This window comes from Hemitrygon akajei, chromosome 1, assembly GCF_048418815.1.
Source record: "Hemitrygon akajei chromosome 1, sHemAka1.3, whole genome shotgun sequence".
NCBI lineage: Eukaryota > Metazoa > Chordata > Chondrichthyes > Myliobatiformes > Dasyatidae > Hemitrygon > Hemitrygon akajei.
The window spans coordinates 211164486-211192149 of record NC_133124.1 but is presented as its reverse complement, the minus strand read 5'-3'; the positions used below and the strand labels follow the sequence as shown (position 1 = coordinate 211192149).

Sequence of the window (27664 nt, the reverse complement as noted above, 5' to 3'; positions counted from 1 at the left end):
ATAAAAGTGACTATTTAGCTTTGAAATCTGGTTAAGTAAGCGAAACATTAAAGCCTTAAACTTTTAGTCCATTTCTCATTAACATTGCTCTCAAGGGCAGCGGTTTAACCAAATAGGGACTGCACCAGCAGCAAAAATAGAATTAGATGTAGGAAGCTTGTTATCTTAGAGAGCAGAGCTTCAGCCAAGGTTTCGGGTGATGAAATAAGCTATCAAAATGATTAAGTTACAATATTTTGTGCTGATGCAGTGAATTATCTTTTAATAACACACATATTGTAGATGAGGTAAAATCTAAACATCTAAATGACTCTCAGTCAGTGAGACGCTTGTAATGGCATTGGGCACTATGTCGGAATTATATAGTGGATTTGTGGATTGGATCAATAAGAAAATGGATACATAATTAAAATTTCTGAGTGCCATGGTAAATAGTGGAAGTTCATTCTTTAATCTACAACCTTCAAAGAAAAAAATGCTCTTAACATGTTTCCCATATCTCGTAAAGTTATTGAGTGCTGGTCAGAAATGATCAGACGTGATTGAATGGTGGAGCAGGCTTGATGGGCGCAATGGCTAAGTTCTGCTCCTATACCTGATTATCTTAAAAAGTGGAGGTCTCGTGAAGGAATCTTGGAGATGTTGGAACAAGTAGGGAAACAAGCCCAATTGCAGCCAGACTCCTGGATTCTGCCGGCACTGTTCCAGTGCTGTTCTGTCAATCTCCAACTTTAACTTTTGTCTTGACTCGACTCAGCTAAAACCTTGCTGTCAACTTGCTAATGCCCGTCATATCCTGTTCATTCATTTTTTGCTGGTTCCTTGTAATTCTCAATTAGTTATGTTAAAATTTTTTATCCTTTTTTCTCTAAGGAGAATCCAGTACCAGAGGGCATGGTTTGAGAATAAGGGGTAGGTCATTTAGGACAGAGTTAAGGAAAAACTTCTTCTCCCAGAGAGTTGTGGGGGTCTGGAATGCACTGCCTCGGAAGGTAGTGGAGGCCAATTCTCTGGATGCTTTCAAGAAGGAGCTAGATAGGTATCTTATGGATAGGGGAATCGGGATATGGGGACAAGGCAGGAACCGGGTATTGATAGTAATTGATCAGCCATGATCTCAAAATGGCGGTGCAGGCTCGAAGTGCCGAATGGTCTACTTCTGCACCTATTGTCTATTGTCTATTTACCTTTTCGCCTCGCAGTCTCCCATACCACCTCTAACTTCGTGGCTGCTGAGCCGCTCCAGTTCAGGGCTTGTCCACTTATTCAATTTTCATTGCTCCATCATCAGTGGCATCGTTTTTACTATTTAACCCAAATATTTGAAATCCTCTCTGGCCTTTCCTCCCCTTCTCTTTTAAAATGAACTTTGAGATGTATTGCAAACGCGAGAAAATCTACAGATGCTGGAAATCCAAGGCAGCACACACAAAATGCTGGTGGAACTCAGCAGGTCAGGCAGCATCGATGGAAAGGAATAAACAGTCGAGGTTTCAGGTTCAGACTTTTCCTCACCTCTACTGTTATTTTCATTTTCTTTGATAAATGCTCCTGTGAATTGCAAGAATTGCAATGGGACATTTTATTTAGTTTAAAGCCTAGAATAAATATGTTACTTTTATTAAGATGGCAAGGGCAACTTACATTTATAGAATATCTTTAATAACTCAGACTTTGAAGGTGATGGAAGGATAAATACTGCAAAGTTTTCTGATGAGAAGAGGGATTTTCTCCCAGAGCAGCGTTTTGATTGAAGGCGAACAAGTTTACGTGTAATTATGATGGTTGTTACTCTTTTTGTAATATCTGCCTGTAAGCATTGCTAAAATGATTGTTTTTAAACCATAGCGTGGATTTTGTGTTGTGGCTCATAATCTGCTGATCAATATCTTTAATTTGTGTAGTTAATAGGAAAAAGCCAGGCTAACTCTGGAATTGGCTATTTAGAGTAAAATTTCACAAACTTTTTTTCAACAAATTACAAAGAAACTTTTTTTTTGGGTGAATCTTATAAATCCAGCCACCCTGGTGTATTTGAGTCTTTGTGGCAATCAGTAAAGTTTGATGTGTGATAGTTCAATTTTCAAATAAAGTACAATAATCTTTATCATTCTGTCTCTGCAGGATAACATGTTGTTCTGTGACTCTTGTGATCGAGGTTTTCACATGGAGTGTTGTGATCCACCGCTTACCAGGATGCCCAAAGGTAAGAATTCACTTTTGGTTATTCATTCATTAGAGATGGATAACACTGGCCAGGTCAAGCTTTATTACCCAACCCTAAAGAACTTGAGAGGGGAGTTAAGATTGGTAATGTTTATTTATGTAAATCACTCAAGGCCAGGTGAAGTTTAAACATTCTTCTCACACTGGCACAAGGAAGCATCGTCCATCATCAAGGACCCCCACCATGCAGGCCACGCTCACTTCTCACTGTTGCCATCAGGAAGGAGATACAGGAGCCTCAGGTCCCACGTCACCAAGTTCAGGAACAGTTATTACCCTTCAACGATCAGGCTCCTGAACCAGCGTGGATAACTCCATTCATCTCAACGCTGAACTTATTTCATAACGTATGCACTCACTTTTCAAGACTCTACAACTCATGTTCTCAGATTGATTGATTGATTTATCCATTTATTTATTTATATTATGATTTGTTTTGTATTTGCAGTTTGCCTTCTTTTGCATAATGATTATATGTTGGTTTTTATTTGTGTGTAGTTTTCTATTGATTCTATTGTATTTCTTTGTTCTACTGTGAATGCCTGCAAGAAAATGAATCTCAGTCTGCCATATATCCAATTTGCTAATAAATGTACTTTGAACTTTGCTGAATGAAGTATATCATTAGAACAAATAGCTTATTTGAAATTAATTCCCCTGCTGTCATGATAGGATTTGAAGTTCTGCCTCTAAGTACCAGTTCAGTAACTAAAATATACCCATGATGAAATTCAGCCCATTAAATAGTCGCCTGTAAGACAAATTCCCAGCCTGATTCTTGTGGTGGTTTCAGTTGTCTATTGCTGTTCTCTTACAGAAAGTAATTCTGGTCAAAATAAGTTAATGCAAGTAAATGTTTCATTGTAATTGTTCAAGTATTGTATTTGCTAACAAATGTTAAGTGTTTTTGTTACTGAAGAAAGAGACGAACTAGACTTTGTGCAAAAACTGTAGGCTCTTGCAGAATGCAACCCTCAAAAATATTTCTTAAAATGAATTAGGGATTACTAAAAGCAGCAGCAGGGCAGCTTTTTATATTAGTTATTAAAGGATAGCATCTTATAGAACAACTGACAGTTTTAAAATGTTTTAAAATAATTTGATAACTTGGCCTTTTCCTCTTGAACCTGTCTTTGTGCCTTTTCAATTCCCTGTGGCAATAATGGGGTATTTTTTATATATGAAAACCTAACTGGTAAGAAACCCAGGGAAACAGTTGAAATTTGTGATGAATAAAATCATCTGGCCCTTTAAGCCAGCATTATAACTGGTTTTGCAAATTTTGAAGAGCAGTTTGTTAAACTCCTTTATCTCTCCATTATTGAGTTGAGGACCTCTGTTGGTCGGGGTCAGCCATGGATATTGTATCCTCACTGTCTTAGTGATGTGCAAGGCAGTACGATATGGAGAGCAAGCTGTTGCCCATGCTGCAAGCTCCTCTTCTCCACATAGCTGATGAATCCAAAGAACAGCAGAGACCAATACAGTTTGGTACCAGCATGTTGCAGGAGTTGCCAGTCAGCATTGAATTCAACATAGGACTGCCTTAGGGACTCCAGCTCCAGACCTTGCCTTGGGGTTTACTCCTGAAGATGAGTGGGTATAACCGCAAGGCAGTGGAGGTTTCAGATTTTCCTTCTCCTAGATGAGCAACCAACCACTGCTGACAACCCTCGTTTGTCCAAAATGACAGGTTTTAAAGTCTCAGTAACCTACCTTTGCCCCTTCTCCTGTCAGTAGAAATAGTTCCACCGGGCTTAGTAGCTAAGCCAAGTGTAAAAGTCAGGAGTAGGACTTGGTTGTCAAAGACTATTTGAGGCGCACAATTGGGAGCATTTAATAGGTGGTGGGAGCTTGTTTCCATTACCTCCCTCGGCTATAACAACCTTAAGGAACCTGCATCAGTAATGTCACAGTTATCACATATTAGTAATGTGGAACAGCACACAAAGGAGCTGGAGGAACTCAGTGGGTTAGGCAGCACCTGTGGAGAGAAAGGGGCAGTTAGTGTTTTGGGTCGGGGCTGTTCATCAGGACTAGAAAGAAGGAGGGGAGTTTGCAGTGGGAGAAAGGGTAGAGCAAGATCTGGCAGGTGATGGTTGAATCCAGCTGATAGCTAGGTGAGGGAGGGGAGTGAGAGTGGGAATGATGTCAGAAGTGGGAGGTGATAAGTAGAAGTGACAAAGGGCTGAGGAAAATAGGATATTATAGGAGAGAATGGTGACACATGGAATAAAAGCAAGAATGTGCAGGTGGAGAGGAAGGAGGAGTGGAGAGTAAAGGAATAACAATATTCTTTTGCTAACAGGATAGGACAGGGAGTATGCCCACAATAAAATGAATCTCAGCATAGTATGTGGTGATGTATATGTACTCTAATAATAAAATTTGCTTCCAACTTTAAATATATGCTAAAAATTCTCAATGTGGTTGGTAGAATAAATCTTGGTTTTAAAGATCATACGTGACTTGATTTTCAAACAATGAGATCCAGCAATATTAAACATCTGCAAGATTGCACAGTGTGCTGAAGTTATTCTTGTTTGGAACACTTTGCTATGTTATAATCCAAGAGATTAAAATCATAAAATTTCTGTTATGTACATTTTATGAAATTTAATTAGTTAAATTTAAATTGAACTTGAGGTAGTTAGTTGAATTCATTTTTAGGTAATTTGTCAAATTATAACATAAACCAATCGATATAACTTCCTTTGAATTACACTGTTCTTTTTGTATTATTAAATAGCTGTTTGGATAAATATTGGCACTAGAACAGTTGATTATAATTGGACAAAACATTCTGTGTGATTAAAACTCAAAAGAATATTAACATCCTGTGTGTTCTGATCCATTTCTATACATGACTAATACTGCTTGTAATTCTCAGTCTGATGTACGGTCAGAGTATATTAGAAAGATTTGCTCTGTCCAGTGCAGCATTTGTATGTACATCCAGAGACCCATTGTCAATTTTTGACACCCAAGTTGATGAGCGCACTAGTGCTTGACTCTTGTTCCATTAGTGATGTACATAATCTTCGAAATGTACAAGTTCCTGGTTACATGGAAAGCACCTATTTACATCACTATATGTGACTTACAAAGTCGTAGAACACTATAGCACAGAAACAGGCACTTTGGCCACCTCATCCATGTTGAACTATTATTCTGTCCTGTCCCATCGACCTGTACCTGGACCATAGCCCTCCATGTACCTATTCATATTTCTCAAAAAAATGTTGAAACCAAACTTGCATCCACCACTTCCACTAGCAGCTCGTTCCACACTCTCACCATCCTCTGGGTGAAGATTCCTTGCATGTTTCCCTTAAATATTTCACCGTTCATCCTTAACCCTTGACCTCTAGTTCTAGTCTCACTCAACCTTAGTGGAAGAACCCCACTTGTACCTACACCTTTCATAATTTTGTATATCTGTATCAAATCTCCCCTCATTCTTCAATGAGGAATCAAGTCCTCAACTATTCAATCTCTCCCTGTAACTTTGGTCCTTCTGAAGCACAAAGTTCGCATTTGCCAAACAATTAGTTAATGGGTCCCCTTTACAAATCCAGTAATTCTGCCATTAACATAATGTAGGGGTCGAAAAATATTTTTCCCTTTCAAGGCATAATCTCAAGACACAATTGCCTTCGTGTTCTGTTTTTGTAGTTTCCAAGCTTTGTAAACTTTGGATTGTAAGTTTTGCTGTAAATAAAAGCGAACAGTATGATCTGATTTTGCAATTCCCTCACAGGCATGTGGGTGTGTCAGATTTGTCGGCCACGGAAAAAGGGAAGAAAGCTGTTACACAAGAAAGCGGTACAGATTAAAAGGCGCTATGCAACTGCAATAGGGCACTCAAAAAATAGATTAAAGAAAACAACAGTGTAAGTATGCCACAAAGTGAAGCCTTGAATGTTTTGTCAGGTAATCTCTGCATAGAGAGCTGCAGAAATGAGAAATTTGTGAAATACTCTGAAATTCAGGCAGCACATTTGTGGAAAGAAGCAAGAGTTAATCTTTCAGTATTTCTCTGTGGATGCTGCCTGACCAGCTGAGTATTTCTCACTTTAGTATTTTTACTTCAGATTTCCAGGTTTTATTTTTGCTTTCTGATCACTGCTGTGCTACGTTGGTTTGCCAAGACATAATGACATGGAATGCATGCCAGCCACTTTATCACTTTAGCAGAAAGGCAAAATAGAGTCTGGGCCATGAACTATTTCAAGAGGTAAATTAATGGTTTACTATTGGGATAAAACAGAGAAGTCTGGCCATACTTAGCAAATTAACTGCATTTTTAAAGAACAAGACAGCCTTAGGGTTTCATGACAGTGACTTTATAAAGATGTCCAATGTTAGGTCTTTAACCTGAAATGTTTTTGCAACTTCCATGCAATTTGATTGCTGAATTATTTTTGATAACAGTTTATTACTGTCCCATGTACCAAGATACAGTGAAAAGTATTTGTTTTGCTAGTCATCCAGACAGATCATGCCCTTCATAATGACATCAAGGTAGTATTAGTGTAAAGAAAACAGAATACAGTACTCTTGCGTAGAGGCTAAGTTCCCAAGTCCACCAAAACTCACACATTGCTTTGACTTCGAATGGGGATTGATTTTGTAAAGTGGCCAGTGAACTACAAAAGGAAACTATTTATAACCAAGTCGTAACCTGTGTGATTAGATGGTGGTGCTGCTGGACCAGCGGCTTCTACAGCGAGTATGGAATTGAGCAGAGCTTCTCAGCATTGTAAATGCAGGGTTGACAGGAGCCGTGGGACCACCTGATGTTCAGAATAAGTACAGTTTGTTGAATGTACCCCAAGAGAAAAAGCCTTGAAGACTCAGCAAACATATTTAATTATTTTGCAGTCCTAGTGAGAGAGACGGTGAAAAGATCTCCGAAGAGCAATTGTTTACCTCACAGCTTGCCTGAGAATGAAATGGATAATCCTCACCTAAGTATTGATTTTTAAGCCCCTGCACATGTTCGGCACTTGCAGGATCTAAGTCTGTCCATGTTACTGGGGTGCAATTACTGCTTATAAATAGACACTGCTGTAACACTTTATATAGCACTATGTTTCTGTAAAACCCACGCTTCCTGTTTTAGTTTACTCCTAACTTCAGCAAAAGTAGCAGGAGTTAAAAGCAAACAGCTAGTCCAAATAGCAAGGCTTTAAGCCATCACTCAAAACAAAGCAAGTGATTACACTTGAGGTACTATTTTGAATTTCCCAGAAGTTTTTGCTGGAACTGCAGTTCTAGAATTGGTTTGTATTTATTCTGTCAAACTTAAATTAGCAACTTGTTTGCCAGTAAAATTGGTTTGTCATATTTTTAACACTTGGTAACAGATTCTGTATTAGCAGTCATTACATTATAGCACAGGTATAGACACGGATGTATACAATATACTTTCCAGCTTCCCACTTCCTTCTCCCTCACCCATCCATCTGCCTTCCCCCTCACCTGGTTTCACCTATCACCTTTTAGTTGTACTCATTCCACTGCCACCACCTTCTGATTCTGGCATTTCCTCCACCCCCCCCCCCCCTCACCTTTCCAGTCCTGCTGAAGGGTCCTGGCCCATAAAGTTGGCTGTTTACTCCTCTCCATAGATGCTGCTGAATTCCTCCAGCATTTAGAGTCGTAGAGTGATAGAAAACTACAGAACAGAAACAGGCTCTTTGGTCCATCTAGTTTGTGGCGAGCCATTTAAATTGCCTAACCCCATCCGCCTACACTGGGACCATAGCCCTTCATATACCTACCATCCATGATGTTTTCTAAGTCTGGATTTTCAACATCTATACAATCTCTTGAGTTTATGATATATAGTGGATTCCAGTTAATTGGGACACATCAGGACCAGCACATTTTGGCCCAATTAAGCAGCTGTGCCAAGTAGCTGAAGTTTCATAGAAGTAATTAAAAATGGTATAAAAAAGACAAACTACTGTTTAACTGAGTAAAATATTATGCATTTAAATGAAATACAGAATAAATTAAGACACTACTAAAACTACTACAATACTGTAAAACCATGCATTAGTTCCTAATAGTTATCAGTGGAATTCATTCAGTGTATTGACTGTAAATGAACAAAATCAGCACAGACACCGAGTGTAGATGACGGATTCCCTTCAAGCAGTGCTTTCAATGATTGCGTCCTCCAAATCTTTTTCATTGTAGCATTCAAGATGATTGTTGATGCCTTCAAATTCTTCATAGTCCTTAACTTGTTGAAGTAGTGAACTCGTTTCAATTTCAATCCTGGCCGTTTCTGGTATCGCTAAGCCTGAAGGTTTGAAACCGCAGTAAATAAACCATTTCTGAATTGTCTTACTGTTTGTTACTTGCCAACTATCAGTAGCAAATATCACTGTCTTTTGAACACAAGCATGCAAGTGAAGCTGTTTAAAAACTTCACTCTTCACGGGCACATGACATGCACACGACTGACGCTAGTTAGAAAATGTTCAGCAACAGTATCCTGCCTCAATTAAGCAGCATAATGTCCTAAGTAAACAACAGGAGTCCCAGCTATTTCCTCAATTTGTTTTTGTTCTTTAAGAGCTGTCCCAAAGAAGTAGTTGCTCTGATTAAGTGATGGCCCAACTAACCAGAACCACTGTAGCTTTGTTTTTGCATGTCAACTGTGACTCATTTGGTAGTACTGTTCTCACCAAGACGATGTAAATAAGTTCAGTCCCTACTCTCGAGAAGAAGTTGCCATTAAGCGACTGTGGGAAATCTAACGTGAGGAAAAAAATGTTTACATGCAAATTGTGACTGTTTCTTTCATTTTCCAAGTTTTACAATAATGAATTCCTCCTGTGCTATTCAAAATAACTTGCCAAAGTTTATTGCCAGCCTACAGTGAGAGTGTGGATGAGAAAGATTGGGTGACACTTCATGAAAATATCCCCTATCTCCTCAGGTTCTCCGCTCTGCAGCTGTAGTGATTTCAGCTGTATGGTCTTAGGTTTTTGCTGAACTAATAATACCTATCCCCACATGGAAATCATACATTTCACTCTCTGATTGCTTAGCGTATTGTGGCTTGTTGGGAGACGTTTCAGTCTTGTCTTTGGGTCAATTGCTTCAAAACTGAACGAAATGAGATAATTCAGCCTTTACCTTGCTTCATATTCACAGTTTGCAGTCGCTGTTTTTATTTTCAAGTGCTTTGGCCCTAAGCATTAACCACCTTTGTGAAATATTAACACTAGTCAGTGCAAGATAGACCATAATAAGACATAGGAGCAGAATTAGACCATCTGGCCCATCGAGTCTGCTCCGCCATTCAATCATGCCTGATCTTTTTTCAAAATCTCCTCCTCAACCCCAGTTCCCAGCCTTCTCCCCGTAACCTTTGATGTCTAATCAAGGACTTATCAATCTCTGCCTTAAATACGCCCAACGACATGGCCTCCACAGCTGCGTGTGGCAGCAAATTCCACAAATTCACCACCCTTTGGCTAAAGAAATTTCTCCACCTCTCTGTTTTGAAAGGGTGCCCCTCTATCCTGAGGCTGTGCCCTCTTGTCCTAGACTCTCCCACCATGGGAAACATCCTTTTCACATCTACTCTGTCCAGGCCTTTCAACATTCGGTTTCAATAATATCACCCCCCCCCCCCCCCCCCCCCCCCAATCCTTCTGAATTCTAGCAAGTACAGACCCAGATCCATCAAACGTTCCTTGATTGCTAACACTTTCATTCCTGGGATTATTCTTGTGAACCTCCTCTGGACCCTCTCCAATGCCAGTATATCTCTTTTAAGATGAAGGGCCCAAAACTGTTCACAGTACTCAAGGTGAGGCCTCACTAGTGCCTTATAAAGCCTCAGCATCACATATTTGCTCTTGAATTCTAGACCTCAGGGCATCCCAATATCTTCCAACAACCCTGTTTACCAACATCACCCCACTGCCTCAAAAATAAATTTTGAAAGTCAAGTTAGTTGTGATTTCAAATTCCAGTATTTAAAAAAAACATCCGATTGACAAAATTAGCCCCAGCCAAAACAAGTATTTTGCAGTTCCCCACACCAACTGTCCTCAAACATTCATTTCAGCCTTTGCAAAATACAATGAATGATAGATACGCAGTGTGTGCTAGCTCATGACTTTTCCAACATACAAGAGTTTATTCATTTGTTCCATATGAAGAACCAGAGAGAACCTTGTCATTAAAGATGAGGAGCTTCTCGCAAGGTGTATAATTTGAAACTTGCTCTTTGAATATTTCATTGCAACCAAATGAGTATGGTGACTCCCAAAATATTCAGTCCAAAAAATTCTTGGAAGTCATGAACATGAATTTTTTTTAAATGTTCATGGAGTGACTTGAGTTTCAAACTCTCTAGTGATGACAGGTCCTCTCCATCTTGCAACCACTTGGCTTACGAATGAGCTGCTCGGAGCCCAGCAGGATGGATTTGCCAGCTGTTGTGGGTCTGCAGACATCTCCTGCTGCCAAGGAACTCAGTTCATGGCTGAATTTCTTACTTGCAAACAGTCTGCGATAAGAACACTTCACAGGAAGAGAACCTCGCCATAATCAGGGAAAAATGTGTCCTTGGTCCTATGGATTCTGTTGGATAACAAAAATGATCCTGGGAATTAAAGGCTTAATATGTGAGGAGTATTTGATGGCTCTGTGCTTGTCCTTGTTTGAGTTTAGGAGAATGAGGATGTGGAGAGGATGTTTCCTATAGGACGAGACAGTCCAGCCTCAGAATACAAGGTTCCTCCTTTAGAACAGAGATAAGGAAGAATTTCTTTTCCTGAATCTGTGGAATTTATTGCCACAGATGGCTGCAGAGACTAAGCCATTGGGTATCTTTAAAGTGGAGATTGATAGGTTATTAATTAGTAAGGGTGGGAGAAGGCAGGAGAATAGAGTTGAGGGGGATAATATATCAGCCATGATGGAATGGCAGAGCAGACTCAGTGGGCCAAATGGCCTAATTCTGTTCCTATGTCTTATGGTCTTATGACTGCAAGCTGCCATTTGACAGTAAATGGAGATGAGCTTTGAGTAACCCTAGTTTCAGCTGATCCTCTCTTCTTCCACAGATCGAAAGGTTCTCAGTCATTCGACAAAGAGAGACAAGGTCCAGGTCGAGGGCGCAAGCGTAAAATCACGGCAATCCCTTCATCTAAGTCGGGCCGGTTGGACGGACTGAGTGTGTTGAACTCGCGAACCAGCAAATCTTCCCGTCTGAAAATGAATAAGAAAACCAAAGGGCTCATTGATGGCCTTAGCAAATTCTTCACCCCCTCGCCTGATGGCCGCAAGCCACGGGGTGAACTCCTGGACTTAGCTGAGCAATACAGGCTCAAGAAAAAGGGGCCACGAAAGTCAAGCACTTCTGACAGCGGCACATGGCCCACAGGTACTGCACTGACCTCATTAATCCCTGCATGCCCAGTATCGCCTGAGGTTTCTTTACCAGCACCAAGCTGGCAGTTAAATAGCTTCAAACCATCTTCCCGTAATAACCCTGTTGGTAACTTCAGTGAGATGACACTTACTGACCATTTAAGTGTGTCCAGAATGCCCAAGTTAAGAAGGGAACCAGTTGACTCTCCTTCCTCATCCTGTACTCCCAATGTCAGTGGTGAAACAGACTATGAATTAACTCCTCCTCGCCTTACACCTTGTGAGCCATGTCCGTCCACTGATAAAACTGATCTCCCGAGCCACTGGGACAGTAGCATGAAAGATGGTTGCACTTTACAATCCTCACCTTACCTGCAACTCAGTGCGCCCGTAGAAACGGCGGTTAAACCGCGGTCACATTATTTCCTGCCTTTCTCGGTGAGAGAGAAAGCAATAAGGGGCAGCCGTTGTAAAGTGAGACACGGAAAGGAGATCCTTTGGCACAGAAAGGGAAACGTGGAATTAGGAAGGAGTTTGAGTGCCGAGTACAAGGGTAAGATGTGAACGCCATACCGCCACGCATCGCTAGCACTAGAATTTGGCTTCATATTGCGCTGATTTTGGGGTGCTTCAGTTGCTGTTGTCTTTTTAAAGAGGAAGTGGGGGGGGTGGGCTTATGCCATGAAAGTAGCTCTGTACCGAGTCATTTCTGCCCTTAAGTCAAACAGAAGGCTCACAGCAGGTCCATCAAAATCAGACAGAGAAAAGGTAGATTAACCTTTTGACCTCTCAGCACAACTATTCTTTGTCAAAAACTGACAGACCCGCTGTGCATCCTGTATATTTTCTGCCTTAGTTTGAGACTTCCAGTGTTTGCGGTGTTTATTCTAATTGCTGAAGTGTTTAATTTGGCTGGCTTGTGGAAAATATAGAGAGGCGGCTGAGCTTATAGCACAAAAGAACAGTACCGCGCGCCCAATCACTTCAGGCTGCCTCCAACTGGTCGAGAAAAAATGTAGTGTCATGAAATGCACGTTAAAGGAGCTGTGCTAGCACCATTGATGTCGGACGTCTCTTTCATGGCATGAGCCAAAGTATCCATTTACAGTGGAAAATATTCCCAGTGTAACGTTGGCAGAAATATTCCTGTCATGTATAAATTGATAAGGGCAGGTGACCAGCAATTATTTATTGTTTGTTACAAAACTACATATAGTAGCCATTACTTTTCATTCAAAGGATTTGAGCCTGAGGATCAGTAGAAGTAGGACAAAACGGGCCACTCTGATCTCTCTGTGAGTTACCTGTGTACTTCCAGAATGTTCATAGTGATCATGACCTTGGTGCTGTTTAAGTTGAAAATGGCAACTATAGTTTTCTTTCACCCCCTTTAATTGCTCTCCGGCCAATCCCCTTTCATCCCACGCATTATTCCCGGGGCGCAGTAATGGCCGTCACCCATCCTTTTGCGTGTGTGCCGCTTGCATCTGTCACGTAGATTGGTTTTGAGAGTTTGAAACTTCCCGTCTCTGTCAGGGCTGGACCACTGAGCCTCTGTCTTAGAAAGCATGGCCCCACCCATCCACAATGCATTATTGTGGTAAAGGCTGCCGCACCAGTGTGCCACACCACAGGGCCAGCTTGCCAAGATCATATTGCGTGGATATTTTTTTAGATATTCTGTTTTGTTTAGGCATGGAAATTATTGGAGATAAAAACAAACCTGAACTGAGGTAACTGGCTTAGTATTCCAGCCAAATAAGTGCTTCGTTCTAATTTTTGTACTCTAAGTATGCTTTTAAATCTACTTGACTCTAGCCGCTATCGCATTTTGCTGTGTCTCATGTTGCATTTTGTATTAGTTTGCTTACATGATATTTCTTTATTGTAATTGACATTGACTATATTCGGCACTTCTGCTTTTTTATTTTAACTGGTTATGTAGGCTTATTGTATCATTTCAGTTTCTTAATGAACTTTGCCACGCCCTGCCAGTGGTGAGTTCCTGGATTTAGCTCATGCATGGTAAAGGATGCTTCGAACAGAGTTGAGGTGCTTCCCCAGTGAGAGAAAAAAAGGGAATGGGAGGGCACATCAACCCATGTTCTGATGTCTACCTCCAGGGGAGCCTGTTCAAGAGGCAGAGCACTGGCAGAGTCTTGAGAATGCTTCGTCTCAGTCTGTTGGTTGGGAACTGGTGCAGAACCATCTGAGACAGGTGAGTTTCACCAGACCTTCAGCATTAGAACTCTGAAACGTTTAGTTCGGAGTCAAGAGCTCGTCAGCTGGAGGTACCACACTCAGTGCATCCTCTGTTGGCTCATCGGCTGTCAAATTGGAGCTGACATTCACATTGTTTGAATGGGAAAGGATACGCGAAGTTCTAGATGCAGCAGCAAGCATTACAAGGCATCTGAAATCAAGCTAATGGACAACAGGACAATTTTAATTTACCTGTCATTTATCCCCTAAGTTGGTTGCAAAAGTTTTGAGGAAGTAAGTGCCATAACATGGTTTCACTAATTTTCAGCAACTATATTAACACATTAACATTGTCTGTTCCTCGTTCTGCCTCTCCACATGCAGGAGAGGGAGGAGAGGTTATTGAAGAGAAGTCCCTTCATTAATACATTCTTCTTCTGAATCTGCAGACAATCAGGGCCTGTGGGGCTGCAAACATGAAAACGACGATGACCAATCGCTGAGCAAAGACACTGTGACGGAGAAAGACCTAGACTTATTTCAGCATGTTCAGGAAGTTGCATTGGAGGTGAGATATAGCATATTGTTTTTGGTGTATATTCGCTAGCAAGCTGACTCAAGTTGCAAATATTGACGTCAGGATCAGCGATTTATTTTTATCTCATACAAAGAAAAATATGAGCCTAGCAGGAAATGAAGATGTGCCTTGTTGATTAGAGTGAAATTAATTTCAATACAGAAATATTACTTCTGAATGCTAATTTACACTCGGAAGTAAAATGCAGTGGAATGTTTGCAAATGGAAATTGTCATCTGATGTGTCAAGGATATTGTCCATAAGAGAATAGTTAAGTGTGAAGTACTCAGAACCACCCAGTGAGACTGGTAATTATATCTGTAGAAGAATTTTTGAGTGCAAGCTGTGCACTCACATTATTCCCAGAGTTTTCAAAACTACAAACAATGGGTAATCTGAGTTTGACAGTGCAATTGGCCCAGTTCCAGCAACATAATAATTGGTTGAAAATTAACTTTTGCAGCGGAAGTAAGAAATGCTAAATATAGATCGATAGATTTACATATCTGTATTGTGAGACCACATGCATGAAAATAACACTTTGTTGATCTTCGCGTCAACTGGTACAGCCTTGATGCAACAGAAAGCACCTCACCTCGTGGTCAGCAGTACTAATCAATAGAAAATGGACATTTTTGTCCTACTTCTGAGACTCAGGAACAGAATCAGAATCAGGTTTACTATCACCAGCTTATTAAGGCTGATTCTGAGGAATATGTGAGCAGCCAGTAAAAATGCCACTCAGTCTTCCTTTGTATTTCAGTAATATGATGGCTAATCATGTGCTTCGTTCATTTTCCTGTCTAATCTCCGACTTTCCTGTTGTTCAAAATATCATTGGTATGGCCTTTGAAAATAACCTTCATGTGCATTTCGTCATTATCCTGTTAATGTCCACAATAAAATGAATCTCAAGCTAGTATATGGTAATACATACAGTACTGTGCAAAAATTTTAGGCACATCCTTACAGTTAGGGTGCCTGACACTTTTGTATAGTACTGTAGGTACCTTGATGTTGAATTTGCTTTCTTGACTTTGATTTGACTAGAAGCTCTGTAGCAGTAGCATATTAATCAAACTAGTAAATACCGAATATATCCTGATGTTTTGTAGAAATACTTATAGTTTGAAAAACTGGAGCTGCTGCTATTGAGCACAGCTCCCACACTCTCAGTATTTATTTATTTATTCATTCATTTACCTAGCTATCTATTTATTGAGATAAGGCATGAAACAGGCCCTTTGAGCCACACCGTTCAGCAGCCCCTAATTTAAGCTTAACAAATGATGGGACAATGTACAATAACCAATTAACCTACCACTTGGACTGTGGGAAGAAAGCGGGGAATGTAAAGCGTTGTGCTAGCCACTGTGTGAGCATCCCTTCCCAGGTGGTAATCAAAATATTGCAGAAGCTGGACATCTAAAAGTAAATGTAGGAAAAGCTTGCGACTGCATAGTAGGTTAATAAGTGCATCAAAGGTTATGGGGACAAGGCAGGAGAATGGGGTTAAGAGGGATAATACATCAGCAAAGATGGAATGGCAGAGCAAACTCAATGGGCTGTATGATCTAATTTGACTTTTATGTTTTTTGGTATTTTCATTCTGTGGAGAGAGTAATAATTATTTCAGGTTTGTGATCTTTCATCAGAATGCAAGTTCATGACGTGAAACATTAACACTGTTTCTCCACAGAGTACTTTCTGACCCGCTGAGTATTTCCACTGTTTTCTGTTTTCACATCTAGATGAGATATATATTTCTCGTTCTGTTTCCTACTGTAAGTCTTATCTTCTGTTTTCCCCTTCATCTCTCATTCCATCTTCTACCTACTGTGAAGAACGAGCAGCTTGCTGCCTAAGGCACATAGTTACTTCAGACTTAATTCAACAGCTTCTGCTTCTCAGGAACCTTTTGCAAGGCACACTAGAACCAAGAATTGGGGGATCCACTCATTGGGGGATGTTAATTGTTTTTGTTTTTACCAACTTTCAACAATTACTTCAAAATTTCATAACAAAAATATTCAGCATCCCTGGTAACAGTAGAACTCCCAAGGAGTGTGATCATAGCAAATAATTGAAACTGAGCCCAAGAAGGAGATATTAGATAAGACAACTTGGCTTGGAAGAAGGAGAGAGGCTTTAAAGAGCAGGAAGTGTTGAGAAACAGAAAAGAGAGGGAGGTATATTAGGCGATAATTCCAGAGCTTGGAACATGAACAGTTGACACCAGCTGAGGTGAAGGCAAAACGCAGAGGAACACAAACCCTCCACTGGTCGTGGGGAAGATGGTGGTTACAAAGATAGTTGTTTTTGAGCACAAGGATGTGAATGGATTCTTATTTTGATTGTCCGGAAGCTAGCGTAGGTAATTCAGGTCAGTGAAGTTTGTTAGTGACATATTTGTTGGAAATGTAAGTTTTTTTTAAACTATTCAGATCGGTGGGCACCTGAAAGCTGCATTCTGAAATGAGCTACGATCACTGCAAGTTGAATCATTTTTTTACAAAAATACCTTTATTTTTGGAACGAGCTTCCAGTAGAAGTGGTAGAGGCAGGTTCGATTTTGTCATTTAAAAAAAAAATTGGATAGGTATATGGACAGGAAAGAAATGGAGGGTTATGGGCTGAGTGCAGGTAGGTGGGACTAGATGAGAGTAAGCGTTCGGCACGGACTAGCAGGGTCGAGATGGCCTGTTTCCGCGCTGTAATTGTTATATGGTTATATTATAAATTCAAAGCACAAGAGTGCTATTATACAATTATATTACAAACATGCCTGCAAACCATGACGAACACAGACTAAACTGATGCATTCCCATCCCTATCAAGGATGGCATTTATTCCCCTGATGTGCCCATTAGTTTTGGAACACCTCAATGTTATGTGTATACCATGTGTTCTTTTTGTACTGTTACCCAGGTCTGGGCATACTCCCTGAATATTGCTAGGCACTCATCCAGGGCGGAACCTGTCTCCAGGACCCACGGATGGCTATTTTAACTAGGACTTCCTCATCTGTCCATGCCCCTCCTTATTGGATGGCAAACCTGCTGTTTTCCGACAGTAGGATTGCTAAACATTTGAGTGAAGTATTAGCCATGTCACACAGTGCAGAATGTAACAGAGATTTTCACTTAATACTTTAACTTGCATGACTAATCCACTAATTAGCTGTTGCAATTCCTTCTTGCTTAGCCTCAAAGCTTGGCCAAAATGCTGGCATTTGATTATAATTTGCCCTTGGTCTTGTACTGAGATCCATTTAAATAGCAATCAAGAAATTCTCTTGAATGTGGTCCCCTTGAAGTGTCTAAAGTGCTTCACATAACCATCACATCACAAAACTTGACAGTTGCATAAGTCATTGCAATGGCCAGAGTATGATTCTGGGGCTTTTGTTTAACAGCTCCCCCAGTATGTCAAACTGAAGTTTGTCTGCTTGTCTTTAGAGTGGGTCAGACCTACAAAGAAATGAGTGCTGCCAACGAGGCTTATGGTGAGCACCTCAAGAATGTGTAGTCCTCCCAGCTGATTTCCACTTTGCCAAGGATGGAAGCAGATCTCCCTTATAGACTGAAGTCAGTGACAGTAATTCTGATATCATGTAGATGATTACAACCGAACCTTGAAGTCGGTTTGCAGTTGTTCTCTCAGCAAGCCACGCTTTCATCTCTGTGGTCTTGATGAGGATACCCAACGTGTATTGGAATCCCACTTCATTGAGCACCTTCACTCTGTCCACCATAGAAAGCAGGATTTCCAGTTGACCATCCATTTCAATTCTACTTCCCATTCCCATTCCGACATGTTGGTCCATGACCGCCTCTACTGCCACGATAAGGCCAAACTGAGGTTGGAGGAGCAACACCCTATATTCCATCTGGTTAACTTCCAGCCTGATGGCATGAACATTGATTTCTCAAACTTCCAGTAATTACCCCCTTCCTTTCCTTTACCATTCCCCATTCCCGTTTCCCTTTCATACCTTCCCAACTGTGCATCACCTCCCTCTGGTGCTCCTCCCCATTCCCTTACTTCCATTGTCTTCTGCCCTCTCCTATCAGATTCCCCCTTCTCCAACCCTTTATCTCTTCCACCAATCAGCTTCCCAGCTCTTTACTTCACCCCTTCCTCTCTCCCAGCTTTGCCCATCACCTACCACCTTTACTTCTTCCTCTCCTCCCTCTGCTTTCTTCTCTGACTTCTCTTTCTTTCCAGTCCCAATGAAGGGTCTTGGCCCAAAGTGTCGACTGTTTATTCCCATCCATAGATGCTGTGTGGCCTGCTGAGTCCCTCCTGCACAATTGTGTGTTTTGCTCTAGATTTCCAGCATCTGCAGTAGCTCTTGTGTCTTGGTGAGGAAATCCATTTGTTCATAGGCTAGCAAATTAACTGAAGTAGGTTGATCAGTGAGAAACCGTTACTAGTTGCTCCCATGCCAGCTGCTTGAATTTTGAGAGAGGTGGGAGGGGAAATATCGAAGTTTAACCCAAATTTGCAAGTACTTCTCCCAGCATGTTTAGCAATATATAGTCTACCACTATTGATTGTAGGCTAGTGTGTGCTGTGGAGAAAACTGAAATAAACAAATGCTTTGGATCCTCAAAGGATTAAGGCAGACTGCCAGTATTGTTCTGTGTGCCCAGTGTGTTTGCTTCGTTGAAATCATATGCTGTGCACTGATCACATGATCAGTGTCACAGCTGCTGTGACATTTCAGTGGCCAGCAAGTTAACTCACATTTCCTTTGCAAATAGGTGAGAGTGTAAATCTTTGCGCTTCTTTCCTCCTCAGAAGGAAAGGCTTTTTATTCAAGATAAAGTTCAGTAAAACTGGTAACGTTTCAAATTTTTGTTCTTTTCCTGTGTTCGCATATTCATGTTTAAGCAGTTGTATTGGAGCCAAATGTCAGCATTCCCACGTGAATTTCAGTTGGAAGAGAGGTGAAGACACATAGGAAATAGTCTGATAACATGTGCATTGGCTCAGGAAGACACATTCTTTCAATTGTCAGTTTTTATTGAATGATGTATTGTTTCAGAGTTCATCGTGGGCAGAGAGATATAGTTTACAGCACCACTGCAAAATCTCCTCGAGGTTATGCCTATCCAGAAGAGGTTTCTTCCCACTCTTCAGAAATCCAATCTCGCTGGTCCCTCGCCGTGATCTCTGCTGCTCCACATTTCTTTAAACTAGTGCTCCCCCAGGCCCGCTGAGTCCTGATAAAAGGTCTCGATCCAAAATGTCAACTATTTTCCTCCATAGATGCTACCTGACCCGCTTCATTCCTCCAGTTCCCTTGTGTGTTGACAAGGAAGATATAGACCAGGTTATCAATTGCTGTTAATCTTAAATTAGCTGAATTGAAGTTAAATCTGTGTAGTTGGAAGTTTCTAACATGATGAAGAAATAAATTACTGACTTGTTAGTCTATTAAACTCTGTAGGCCTTTGGAGTTCTGAAATGGTCTTTGTAAGGCCTGCAGTGATTAATAACATGAATTTATCATTCAACCGTCAGGCTCCTGAACTTGCGTGGATAACTTCACTCATCTCAACTCTGAACTAATTCCACAACCTATGCACCCTCCACAGCTCATGTTCTCAATATTATTTATTTAGTTTTTTTTTTGTATTTGCAGTTTGTCTTTTGCACATTGGTTGTTTGTAAGTCTTTGTAGTTTTTCATTGATTCTGTTATATTTCTTTGTTCTACTGTGAATGCACTCAAGAAAATAAAACTCAGGGTTGTATATGGTGATGTACCGTGTACATACTTTGATAATAAATTTATTTTGAACTTTTATCCAAGGATTTTTAAGAATCCGTTGAGGTGGATGTTTGACTACAATTATACAGAAAAACACACTTTCTGCCATCGGTTGTGCATCGTCATGTACTTTAAGAACAGTTTCACCTTGCCACTCTCACTAAGAAATTCCTGGCATTTTGAAGGAGGAAAAAGCAGTGTTCAGTGCTCACAATCGTTGCCTGAATGTTAATGCTCTGCTTTGGTTTGGAATAAAGAAAAAGCACACGCAAAAAAGTATTTAGCCATACCCTGATAATGTAATAATCATCTTTAAATATGGTGGCAAAGAAAAGCTTCAGATGCTGGAAATGGGAGCAAAGATAAACTGCTGGAGGAAATTAGCAGCTTTGAGGAGGCAATAGGATGGACAAACATTCCTGTTCAAGACCCTGCACTAGGGCAAAGATTGCAGAGGGCAGATGACCAGTGTAAAGAGGTGAGAGAGTGAGAGAGAGGGCTGAAAGGTAGAGTGGGACGATAATGGGCAGTGTGGGTGGTGGGGGTGGGGTGGAGATCGAAGCTGATGGATAGAAACAGATAGGATGAAAATTTCGGAGAAGAGCCAGGTGGGGGAGGGGGAAGAAGAGATGGAGGCTAGAAAGTGAAGTGGAAGCAGATAAGGGAGGGCTGAAGGGCAGATGCCTATCATCCTTCCTTATCTGATTCCACTTATCATCCACCTGCCACCGTCTCTAAACTTCCCCCTCTGCCCGCCCCCACTTGGCTCCATCTGCTCATCAGCCCCCCATCTCGCATCCTTCTATCTATCACCTGCTTCACTGTACTGCCGTCACAAGACAACAAATTTCTCAACAGACAGTACTCTGCAAAAGTCTTAGGTACGTTTATATAGCTGGGGTGTCTTAAGGCTTTTACACAGTACTCTATTTGTCAACATGGAGCGGAGAACATGTTTGTTAATCTGGCGGGAGCAAAGGATATTGGGAACAGCGTGGGTGGAGTGGGTGGGTGTGGGACAGGTGCCAGAAGAGGATGCCATGGGTGGGGTTGGGGGGAGGGTGGTGTGGCACAGGTGCAGACACACCCAGCCTTGAGACACCAGGCAAAGTCATTTGATTCCAAACATTTGGCTTATTGAGCATTACAGAATGTCTCTCAGGTGCTTCCTCATTCCTTCCCACTCTCAGTCCACAAGGGAAATCTGTGTCAGAATCAGGTTTATCATCCCTCACTCATGTGTCTTGAAATGTGTTGTTTTTGTGGCCGCTGTACAGTGCAATACATAAAATGAATACAGTACAAAGTCTTAGCCACCCTAGTGCACGCCCTCTCTCCACCTCTCTCCCCTCCCTCCCCCATCACAATATATATATATTTGACGTTTGCACAATACTGTATGTCAGTGATATTAAATCTGATTCTGGTTCTCACCCCGCCCTCTCAACTCTTTATACTAGCCATTGTTCATCTACATTTCTCAATTGTATAAATATGTCTTGCTGAGAAAATTTGTTCTTGCACTTGATCACTCAGTGACTTTCATTTTGTCTTGAACCATGGTCTTTTTTTGTTTCTGCTCATATGCCCTTAGAATGGTATCAAGAGAAAAAGTTTTATTGAAGCCTGAATGCTATAAACAAAGTAATTCAAACTGAAGATTAATGGTGCTCCTAGGAACTTTATTTCAAACTTTTGTACTCAGATTTATGTTTGTGTAAGTTCATACAGTTTGTTTTCTTTGAAAAGGTAGTATTGATGTACAGGTCTTTGCTTTTACAGCAACGCTATTGGCTCAGGAGATTCTGTCATTGGTTAATCAGCCCTGGGCGATCTATACCTTCTGCAATTTATTCTTTGTGAAGTAACTGAAAATGGAGTAAGCAGGCACTGGATCAAATTCCCAGGGCTTTGCAGTTGTTTAGATACAGGTCTGTTTCAGCCTTGTGTCTCACTCAATCACATTTGTTGAAAGGCTAGTCCATATTATTTGGTGTAGTTTTGGGGTACTACACAATGACTTGCTGAATTCTGAGAGGACACAGAGTTCCACCTATTATCCTCCAAACTACTATGACTCAATGTGGGTTTCCAGAAAACATGCTGATGATGGCATTTATGTTTTTATGTAATTTTGGTAGGTGTGGATTGGTATGTTCTGATGTGAAGAATAAGCTGGATAAATTCTGTAGAAAATGAAGTTCAGGGATCAGAAGGTGTAGATGCACAAATTACTAAAACTAGCCATAAATAAGCCACAAAAAAAGCAAACGAGATTGGGGTTCAGTACTGGTGCAACAGGATTGGAAAGTTGATGAGGCCACCCTCAGGGTAGAAGAGCAACACCCTATATTCCATCTGGCTAGCCTCCAACTTGATGGCATGAACAAGTTTTCCCTTCTGCTCCCCTCTTCCTCTATTCCCCACTCTGACCTTTAACCACTTCTTACCTGTTTATCTCTTGCCCTGCATCCCCTCTTCCTTCCCTTTCTCCTATGGTCCACTGTCCTCTCCTATCAGATTCTTTCATTTCCAGCCCTTGACCTTTCCCACCCACCTGGCTTCCCCTTCACCTTCCAGCTAGCCTCATTCCCCTGCCACCACCTTTTTATTCTGGTGTCTTCCTATTTCCTTAGTCCTGAAGAAGGGTTTCAGCCCGACATTTCCATAGATGCTGCTTACCTGTTGAGTTCCTTCAGCATTTTGTGTGTGTTGCATTGGAAAGTTTTGTTCATCTTGCAGCATTAAACAATTAAGAAAAATGTCAAAAGTAAGAATTAGCTTGAGGGAAAACCAGAATGGAGAGGTTATAGCTATGAGAGAATAGCTAAGAATCTCCAGAAAAGATAAAACAGAGTTAGAGATTTTAGTGATATCATATTAAACTCTCACATATTCTTGATGTAGATTTTACGAAATGGGAATTCGGGAGAAACCTCAGGAGGACTTTAAGCATATTGTTCTCATATATTCAAGGCAAGCACACAAGGAAGAGAAGAATTATGTGGATATTGATGAGTTAAGTAATAAATTAACTAAAAATAGGAGAGAGCCACACTAGTTCCATAAGACCATGCCTGCAAGAAAATGAATTTCGGGACTATATGGTGACATACATGTACTTTGATAATAAATTTTCTTTCAGCTTTGATCTCCTCACGTTTCTCTCTGGAACGTGTTTAACTGATGAACAATCAAAGTTCTTTGGGAAGAGAATCCCATACCAAAGATAGAAAAGTCCTCTTGATCTCAATTCTACATGACCTATTCCTTATCTTTGGATTATTAGTCCTAAAGAGGAACAAGGAGTTTCATGGCTCCAGTGTTGATCTCTTTAGCCACATGGTGTTGAGTTATTCATGTGTTAACTCTTCAGTAGTTGAAAACTAAAATATGCACAGGGTGTTTCCCACTCTGGATAAGGGGCACCACGGTAGCGCGATGCTCGGGGCATTCTGGAGTTTGGAGTTCAATTCTAATTTTATTCTGTAAGGAGTACCTCTACGTCCTCATTTGTGGAATGGGTGGGGTTTTTCTGGGTCATCCAGTTTCACCCACAGTCCAAAGACATACCAGGTAGGTTAATTGTTCCAAGATTAGGTTAGGGTTAATTGGGGTTGCTGGTGCGGTGTTGCTTGAATGGCTGGAAAGACCTACACTATGCTGTATCACTAAATAAATAAATAGGATTTCCTGACCTCCCTCTGATTGTAGGTATTAATTGGGAATGAAGCACATTCCCAGAGTGAGTGAAGATGAGAAATCCTTTCCCTAAATGACATTGTTCTTGTTCTTAATGTTTTTCTGTGGTGCATGATTACATAAAATCAAACATATTGGATTGTTTACCAAAATTAACTCCACCACATTTGTTCATTAATGAGGAGAAGATAGGTTGGCAAGGTAATTGACCTAGACGGGCTGCATGGCCCTTGCAATATTATTGTACATTAGAGAAAACTAAACCCTCAGGAAGCAGTAGTCTAGAAGTCAGTGTGGGTAATTTGATATATTTACTGTACGTTCAATAATCTTTCTTACTGTGATGCAAAAGCCATGAAATCTGAATGCAGTTTCCGCACATAAATTGTATCATAAATCTCCCTTCAGCTTGAAGATGTGCTTTTTTGTAATGATCTGTGTGACGACAAGCTCTTCCTCCTAGAAAATTAAACCAGTTATGGTTTAGATCAGTGTGTACATGTGATATAAATTTTATGGTTTAGAAATGACTAGGGCCAGCAGAAAGAGAGCCAATGTCTTTAAATTATCAAGACATTTGTGCTTGTGATTAGAAGTAGCACGATTGCAGGCTTTTGCTCAGTATTCATGATCAGCTTTCCCCCAGAGATGAAGCATTTTCCTTTGTTTCCACAGACGCATGTGGTAATGATGATCTCTTTTTCTTAAATTATCACCTAATTCAGAATGAAATAACTGCATCATGACGGCCCATGTGGAGAAAAGTGCTCCTTTGTATTGTTTTATATCCCTATCGAGAATTTAACACATGCTGTCCATTTAATTCCATACAGTCTGTCTTGATTTTTCTTGCTTTTTTTGTTGTTATTCCTCTTGTTCTTAAATGGCTTTATGTTTTATTTATAAAGATTATCTTTATTTGTCAAATATACATCAAAGCATCAGAACATACAGTGAAGTGCGTCATTTGCATCAATGACCAACAGCCGGAGGATTGGGGCAGCTTGCAAAAGTGGTGCCAAGCTTCTGATGCCAACATAGTATGCCGACAGCTCACTAACCCTAACCCTCCTCCTTTAAAATGTGGGAAGAAACCCATGCAATCATGGGGGAAATGTGCAATTGCCTTTAGACAGCAGTGGGAATCAAACCCCTGCCGGTGATGCAGTTATTTGTGCATATTAACATTTCTTCATTTATTTTGTACTTGTGTCAGTGTTCTGCTATCTGAATAATTGACTGAAATAAGAATATATAATTCTTTTAGTCTGAACTTCAAAGTAAAACTGTTTTGCAGAGTAATCAGGATCAGGTTTAATAACACCGACATATTTCGTGAAATATGTTGTCTTTGCAGTAGCAGTACAATGCAATACATAATAATAGAGAAAAAGTGTGAATTACAGTAGTTAAAATGGTATAAAAATAAAAAAAATAGTGATGTAGTGATCATGGGTTCAATGTCCATTCAGACATCAGATGGCAGAGGGCAAGGAGCTATTCCTGAATCGTTGAATGTGTGCCTTCAGGTTTCTGTACCTCCTTCCTGACGGTAACACTGACAAGAGGGCGTGTCCTGGGTGAGGAGGGTCCTGATTGATGGATGTCGCCTTTTTGAGGAATTGCTAAAATTGAAGATATTCTGGATATTATGGAGGCTGGTGCTCATGATGGAGCTGACTGAGCTTACAAGTGATACTTAGTGGGAAAACAAAGAAGCAGGAGAATGATTGATTCAATCCAATCAGTCTTTTATTTCTAAAGGTTAGCTTTATTTGTCCCACATACATCCAGACATAACAGCAAAATGTGATGGTTTGTGTCAACAACCAACACAGTCCGAGGACTTGTGCTAGGGCAGGCCGCAAATGTCGCCACGCTTCCCACACCAACATAGCATGCTCACAATTTACTATCCCCAATCTATACATCTTTGGAATGTGGGAGTAAACCCATGTGCTCATGGGAAAATGTACACCTCCTTACAGAAAGCGGCAGAAATCACACATCTATTGGTGATTGCTGGCACTCTGAAGTGATTGTGCTAACCAAATTGGCACTGCAGTGCCAATTTGCATAGCTTATCGATTTAATCATCACCCACTATTTTCCTATTTCCAAACGTCCCCCTTTCTTTTGCTGAACTGTTAACACATTGATTGTTAACACATTTTCTGCATTATCTTCTAAACTTATAAATGAACTCAGCTCTCTCAGTCATCTGTAAGAAGTATCACTTGCTGTTTTGTAATTTTTTGGTGATCTTTCAGTAACTCCTCAGTATGGGAACCTCATGAAAGTTTTTGGTCCCTGTCCTGTCCTGTTCTTTCACATTTTTAAATATTGCCATCAGATGATCCCCTAACCAGTTGTGTGAAAACAAAAGAAAATTTCAAATATAAATTTATACTTTTCATAACATGGAATATGATTCTGAGAACGTGTAGTCTGAAAAGAAATTGCAGCTCCCAGAAGTGGAATTAAAACTGAAAAGGCTGCAAGTGGTCAGTCTATTCTGTTTCTCTTTCCACGGATACTGTCAGGCTTCTAAGTACAGCAATTTCTGCTTTTACTTTGGATTTCCAGTGACTGCAGCTCTTTGCCTTGCTTTAAAGTGGAGCTGTCCTCACAACTACAAATGCATTCTGTCTGCTCAAAGCTTCAACTTCTTTAGGGGCTGTATGTTAATGCAGAAACTTGCAACTTGTTCTTTTCAATAAGACAATTACTCTGTTTTTAATTTTATGATGTTACATGGTGAATATTGCCAGAATGTGAGGATGCTGAATGAGCCGTTCTGTTTGAGGAGCATGTCCCACATCCATACTCCTCATCACTGTGTTTTGTCTTCAAAAAAACATTTCCTCCGTATTAAAACTATAAATGGCGTAACTCACCTGTTGCAGTGTTATTCCTCTCCACGCCTTCTGGCACAACAGACAGCAACCTTGCTCTTTCTTTAGCAGTTGTTTGTTTTTTATGAGGCTGAGTTGCTAGTTCGACACTCAACCCAGCATGGATGGATGAATGGAAAGTGTGCAAGGAGCCAGCCAGGTTCAGACCCAGGGCCACTTGTCTCAAAGACCAGTGTTGATACCACTACACCACTGGTCGACACACCTGTTGCAGCACTTGCCCCAAAATAACTGAATCGTGCAGTATACCATTTCATGCTAAAGTATTGCTTAAGGCTCCAACATTAAGGGAGTGACTAATCGCGTTCATGTTCAAACATGTTCCTTTGGTGAGTTATCTTTGTATAGCTAAGTTTGTATATATAGGATTATCACTGAGCAAAGTTCAGATTATCTCAAGAACACCTATGGGCACTTATTTCTGATATCTCTTGTGTTGCTGCATTGTATTCACTGTGGTCACTCGTTGATAATGTCTACGAACATTCCTGTGACGCATCAGGAAAGCTGACAAGACTCCCTCTTGAAGGTAACCACAAAAAAATTCTAAGGGAGGAGAAAGGGTATAAAAGAAGTTCACTGAAAATATGCACAAAATGCTGGTGGAACACAGCAGGCCAGGCAGCATCTATAGGGAGTCTTTGAGGTCTCGGCCCAAAACGTCGACAGCGCTTCTCCCTATAGATGCTGCCTGGCCTGCTGTGTTCCACCAGCATTTTGTGTGTGTTGTTGTTTGAATTTCCAGCATCTGCAGATTTCCTCGTGTTTGCTCACTGAAAATATGGCTTGGTTAGAATGAGGAACTTTCCAACACTACCTAGCCCTAGACGCAAGAAGTAAAAACCATTTATATCAGGAG

General features: G+C 40.7%; 1 protein-coding gene across 2 annotated transcripts in view; it reads left to right on the top strand.

The window, feature by feature from the left end:
* LOC140735108 (histone acetyltransferase KAT6A-like) overlaps nt 1-27664 on the top strand; it is a 189855-nt gene that overhangs the window by 102226 nt on the left and 59965 nt on the right. The window contains exons 5-8 of one of the 2 annotated variants that reach the window (XM_073059905.1): nt 2125-2206; nt 5987-6119; nt 11325-11644; nt 14283-14401. In XM_073059905.1, the coding sequence (XP_072916006.1) occupies nt 2125-2206; nt 5987-6119; nt 11325-11644; nt 14283-14401 (654 nt within the window). Of the gene's footprint in view, nt 1-2124; nt 2207-5986; nt 6120-11324; nt 11645-11676; nt 12185-14282; nt 14402-27664 lie in introns of those variants that run through there. The other variant, XM_073059913.1, reaches the window with a different exon arrangement.